Here is a 6060-nt window from a genome sequence, read left to right on the forward strand (position 1 = left end):
TTCAATTCGCTACTGGTTGACCATCCATCACCTAATTCGGCTCTGCCCAAATGTCCGCTGCCATTCTTTGTCTATTGGCATTAAATTGGCCCGAGTATCAAGATTACATCTACCCCACCCCGCAGGCACCGCCGTCCACGAACACCAGCTTCCAACCTTCCAGGCCTTCGTCCTCCAAGACTAAGACGCCAAGAAACATGAAGCACGAACACAAGAAACAGCTAGGGGCCATCAAGTCCCACGTCCGCTTCTATCGAGGTATCCCGGACGAGACAGGGAAAACCCGCCGCGACAACAAAAAGTACCAAGAGGAGCTGACAAAACTCTTCGAAGACCTGACGGCCAAATTCAACTCTCTAACCGTGGAATGCGAAAAAGAAGAGAAAAAGATTAAGCAATCAAGGAAGATGGCGGAACTCGAACAACATCATCTCGCCATGGCCATGGCGCTGACCCAGCAACCTCGTCCTCGGTCGTACAATTCGAGGGAGGCCAGTCTCTTCACCGAGCTTAAGAAGTCAACCGAGTATCAGGCGAGAATCCAGAGTCTCAACAAGAGTGAGGAGGCTCTTCGGAAACGTATTCAGAGGGAAGGGGAGCAGCACATTAAGGATTTTAAAGCTCAATGCGCCCTGTTGATGAAGAGCTATGCCGATCTGCTGACTTGTTCCCCAGAGGAGAACATGGATGATGATGAGAAACCCGAACAGTCGGAGTTGGAGAAGATTGAAGATGGAATGGCTGAGATTGATAAGGTTGTTGGTAACATCTTGAATCTCACCAATGATTTATGTACAGAGTGACGCTCGACGCGTCCGCTCGCAGTTTCACTTTAATTCAATCTTTGGTATTGGTTTCATTTCACGGAATATTATCCATCAAAGATCTGGAATCTTACAGGAGCCTAAGGCCTTGTCAGCTTCTCCATCATTGAAGCATTCGTGACCAGGTGTTTTACGACTGGTAACAGAAGAGCGTGCGCGGTATTGAAGATGCCACCGCCCGTCAATGAGGCTAGGCCGGGCAAATTGGTCCAAGAACAAATGCAAGGTATCCAAGATGGGGTCCTTGGACACCAAAAGGTAAAGCAGTCGTTTCCCAACTGAGTATGTGTATGTGATACGTAGATGTATGATCGCTAAATGGGTAATTGCTTTGGGAGAATTGGAACCTTACGAAGAGTTCCCGGCAGAGGCCTCAGAAATGACTCCCAAATGGACTGGACGATGAAGAGTCAATGGAGATTTTGTGGACGAGCAGATTTATGGAAGTGTCGAGATATTTTTAACCATTAATAAAACGTGCGTTTCCGTGGAAATATCGTATGTATCAAATGGGTCACAGAATTGGGTCAAAGAGGCTGTCTGACAAAGACGATTTTAATATTCAAGAGGGTCAAGAAATTCCTCGCATTCCACTCCCAATATCTAATTCTTTACGAGGCCCGATACTCCCGAAGGTTCCATTTACTATTCCAAGTTACAATTAGAGCTGCAGTTCAACAGTTTCTTAGACTTGGAGAATGATCGCACGCAAGCGTAGTGATTGTGCTTGTGCTCGAATTGAGCGGTGGCAGGGCAGCCAAGAGGACAAGGCGGGCTGGGCAGAGACGTCGGCCGGATCGGCCCGGATCCATCGATGGGTCTAAATCGCTTTCGTGATGAAAGACCTGGGACAACTCTGACGTTAGTTTGGAACATAATAAACCTCGTGCGGAGAGGCGGGGGATGGACTTGGCGCTTACCACAGAATCCATCAACGTGAATGGGTTGAATTCATATGACTTATTTTCCGCTCACTGGGCAACTTTCCAGGTCACAATCGTCAATGCAGGAGAAGAGACATCGACGGCGAAGGGGTGAGCGATGTCGTCCTCGACGCTGCGCAGAAGTGTCGTCCACATCGAGGCCGGTTTTTTTGCGGAGGTTTGTCGGTTCCTCCGACCGCATTGAACGGGTCCGGTGGCCAAGTCACTTTTTCCGTCGAAGTTTTGTTTGGCTCCTGCACCCTGTAGTTTGCTTCCGCTGCACTTGACGACCCTTAAACGGGTGTCAGTTGGATGGACTCGGGCTGGGCTTGAGGACTGGGGCTCCCCTCCGACGCCGGTGCGAATGGCAGGCTGTCAGTCGGTCCATTCCATCCGCTAGAAGATTGGCTGCTCACATTCTGTTAATAAACAGTGGGGACTTTTGTTTCCATGGTTGTCTTCGCCCTTTTAGGACTGTGGAAGGAGATCTGGGCCATCATGGCCAAGGTCCCAGGGGCTATGAAGAGCGGGTGGGCCCGGCTTGTGGGTTGGCTGGGTGAGGCCCGGAAAGCCCTGAGGGAAGCGCGGACGAAGGTACGCGCCTGGAAGGCCTGGGACGAAGCCCGATCCTCTCTGAAGGGCGCTCCATCACAGATGGAGGTGGCCTGGACCGCGGTCATCGAGTGGGTGGCGGCCCCATGGCTACAAGCTCCAACACCACTCCCCAGACCACCATCACCACGTCCTTCAGAAGAAGGCCGAAAGTGCGGCCACTGAGGGCCCGGATTGGGGCTCGAAGAAAGGAAATTTCCTCGGTCGGCCAAGAACCGAAGATGAAGGCGGCGGCGAGGGCGAGGGCAAGGGCATGTCCGATGAAGACGGACAGCGCGAACGCCCGAAAGACCTTCGATTCGGGGGCATCGGAGAGAAACCAACCGATGGTGAAGATCACCCCGAAGAAGGAAAATCCCAGAGTATTGGCGTTGACGATGGCATGGACCCTGGCTCATTCTTAGCTCGTTATTGTTGGACTTGAAGGAGAAGGCGGAAGCGGAGGCAGCTGCGGCGAGGACAAGGGTGTGTGCCCAATGAAGACATACAGCTCGAGCGCCCGGAGGCTCGGAGGTAATCGACACCAGCGGAAAACATCCGATGGTGAACACAACACAAAGAAGAAACACCACGCCATTAGGGGTGACGATGGCCTGGACTCGGGCCCATTCTTCGCCCGTGATTGGGCGTGACGGAGGAGGGGTCGGCGGCCGGAGGAGTAGCAAGGAATGTGGTGCTCGGGACCGACGCCATATTGGTCGCGAGCAGGAAAGGGGAAGAAGAGAGAAAAAAAAAAGAAGGGTGTTTTATTGCTTTAAAATGGTTTGTAACGAGCTGTGTAAAATGGTTTACTCTTAGAGTGTCCGGGTGTGTGCAGCTCGTCGATGCTGAGGACGAAAAAAAGAGAGGAGAGGCTCGACGAAAAAGAAGAAGAAAAACTTGATGGCAAAGAAGAAAAGAAGCTTGATGGAAAGGGAGAAGAGAAGCTCAAGTTCAAACATAGAATAGAAATGCTTGAACCCCTCGAATGTATAGGAGCGGTCGTCTTGCTTCCTTCTTCGGCAATATCCCTGGCTTCTGGCTTCGACAACGCAAGGAAAGAGACATTGCGTGGTTACGTCTGCCTTCATCTCCTCCGAAGCTCCCTGAGCACTTGTGTTTTCCTTGTGACAGAGAAGGGCGAGGAAGGTTGCCCCCGCTGTTAGTGCCTTACCCTGGTACTGGTCACTTCCTGTGCGGGTGAACTCGTTCCTGATCTTGCCGTTCGTTTGGTTGTCACGATGAAGGTTAGAAGACCGCACGTGCGGAGTCTTTGAGATGTGAGGTACCAGCGTTAGTTCGACGAGCTTATGAACTTTAGCGGACCTGAGACTTACTGATCTTGATGCTGGCCAAGATTGAAATGAATCATTGATCTTGGCCGGGCTCTACTTTCGTTCGTTTCGCACGCCACGGAAACGGTGAAAAAGTTGTACTTTCCTCGAAGACCATATCCGTCCAGCTCAGCGGCTTCGAATTGGAAAGGGAAAGGACTGGTGCTTGGCAGAGGGCTATATTCGGAAAGAGAACCGTGCTCAGATCTAGGTGATTTAGTTTGGCCATGCGAAGAATTTACGTATCGGATAATAAGATTGTCGTCGTTACCAAGGGCGTTCTTTATTCATCGGACGTAGCGTTCTTTCTCGACCGCTGAATGTAGCAGGCGCGATCTTCGTAGAAGGGTCGTCCTTTTAAACTCTCGGCCTTGGTTCCTCCTTGACCGATTGGCGAGCAGTACCTTCCAGTGGGAGATGGCCCACCCCGCTCAGTACTTCCCCAGAACATTGGTGCTTGAAATGAGGGATAGACTCCGCCAACGGTTGATGATAAGCACCTGAACTGGCAGGCATTGATCAGCCGATCTTTGCAATTTTGCCAGTGTCAAAGGGACGACTGTACCGACTGTGGTAAGTGCACAGTTCTCTCTTTCCGTGATTGGATCAGGTACAGGTACATTAATCCACACCACACACCAAACCAGGCCTCGCTGACCACCAGTTTCAAACTGATTCCTTCCCTTACGGAGAATCACGAGCAAACGCACTATGAGTCTGGAACGCCGCTCATGCCTTTGACAGATCGACCCGGAATTACCTTGATACTAGTCAAAGGAGGAGAGAGCCATTCTTACACCAACTTAAATACTATATAACGACATTCCAGGCCTGCACATGTGCCAATCCCTAGACACAGTCGTCCGCAGTTTCGCTAAAAATGAACGCGTTAATTTGCGGCGGACTACGTCGGAATTGGCTACAGAAAACCATTAGAAAATGAGCTCGAAATTTGTCATCTCCTGCGTTGGTTCGGGGAGTAAAGCCGGACACTTGCCCGCGTTGCCCTCTCCGAGCCGCTCGGTGTTGCCGCCCCTTCCTCGTAAGTCGTGATAACTACTGTTCCTGTTCCTCCAGTGTTGTGTGTCCCTTCCAAGCCTTGGGACCAGAACCCAGATACCCCTCGCGGACCTCAAGAATCACATGGTGTAACCGGTGGCAGGACATGCCAATATTATCACAACATAGCCTAATGAGGAGGGCGCCCATTGTCATCGCTCTACTCAGCACATTAACATTAATGTGACAATGGAGTAGGGACGACCACAACTTGTAAATTGGCCACCTCCTCCATATGGCGACCATGCAGAGATGCACTGCAGCTACTTCGGTCGATACATGGGGTAGTACGTTCAGAGAGGTACAAGCTCGAGACCATCGCAACTTGGCACGAGGCCAATCTCAAGAGCTCTCATGCCTGCAGGGTCGTCCACCCCTGATGTACGCCGAACATCGATGATGGAAAGACCAAGGCGGTCACCAAGTAAACGTTGCATCAACTTTTACAATATTTCGCTGGCTGGGATGAGGAAGGGAGAGGCAGACTAGATCATTAATGGATCGTTTTGGCACAATGATGGGTCCTTCCGAGACAAAAGCGCCCCGCTCACTACTCATCGGACGAGGGGAGGAATGGAAGTGTGGGATAATCGGGGTCTAGGCAATATGTTGCACAATCTCGCTGTTCTAGATCCCTGGCTGTGGAGACCATCTCAGATATGCCACCTCTAGCTCACAGCTCTATTAAACATAACGGTGTGTCCTGGATTCCCGGATGGCCGACTATCTGTTGACCAATGTCCGAAGACATCAATGGACAATGGTAGTCACAATGGGAATTGTAAACTTGTTTGCTCCAAAGAGCTGCGCGATTCTTCTCATAGATGATGCCGTATTGTTCTACTTCCACGAACATAATCATCACACACTGCCGAAGGTATTCGCTCAAACAGACGCCTCATTTACTACTCCTCGGATTTCCTCGGTTTGTAAAGCATCTTCTCTACACTCTCGAACAGTCCTCTGAAGTTTCCGAGAACAATCAGTGCACTTCAAGTAGTAATTAAATTGATTAAGCAATGAGACCATCTAAGAATAAGAGCTACAGGAACCGCTAATATAAATGAGATAGGGGAGACGGTAGGAACTGAATAGAGAACATTCTGAGGCCAGCAATCTCAAACAGTAGAGAAACGTGAAATGATCTAGAAAAACCGTGGAAAAAGTCGTTTAAAAAAAAAAAAAAAAAGAAAAAAAAAAGAAGAAAAAAGAAAAAAAAAAGAAGAGAAAATCAAAATCCGCCTGCGCCTGCTTTTTAACATTATTCCTTGCAAAAATCAACTTTGTACAGAGAGAGAGGAAAAGAGAAAAGAAATCATTCCGTGCCGT

General features: G+C 49.9%; 1 protein-coding gene and 1 pseudogene across 1 annotated transcript; both read left to right on the forward strand.

The window, feature by feature from the left end:
- Positions 1 to 50: 50 nt before the first annotated feature.
- On the forward strand, positions 51 to 803 carry SAPIO_CDS8010 (annotated as a pseudogene; the record flags this gene model as incomplete).
- Positions 804 to 2197: 1394 nt separating this feature from the next.
- Positions 2198 to 2783, forward strand: SAPIO_CDS8011 (uncharacterized protein; the record flags this gene model as incomplete). Its single annotated transcript, XM_016789744.1, has 2 exons — positions 2198 to 2434; positions 2499 to 2783. 2 exons carry the CDS (start codon positions 2198 to 2200, stop codon positions 2781 to 2783), a joined length of 522 nt encoding a protein of 173 aa, XP_016640617.1.
- Between the last annotated feature and the right edge of the window lie 3277 nt (positions 2784 to 6060).

The sequence above is a fragment of the Scedosporium apiospermum genome (assembly GCF_000732125.1).
Source record: "Scedosporium apiospermum strain IHEM 14462 chromosome Unknown SEQ_SAPIO_0116, whole genome shotgun sequence".
NCBI classification, from domain to species: Eukaryota; Fungi; Ascomycota; class Sordariomycetes; order Microascales; family Microascaceae; genus Scedosporium; species Scedosporium apiospermum.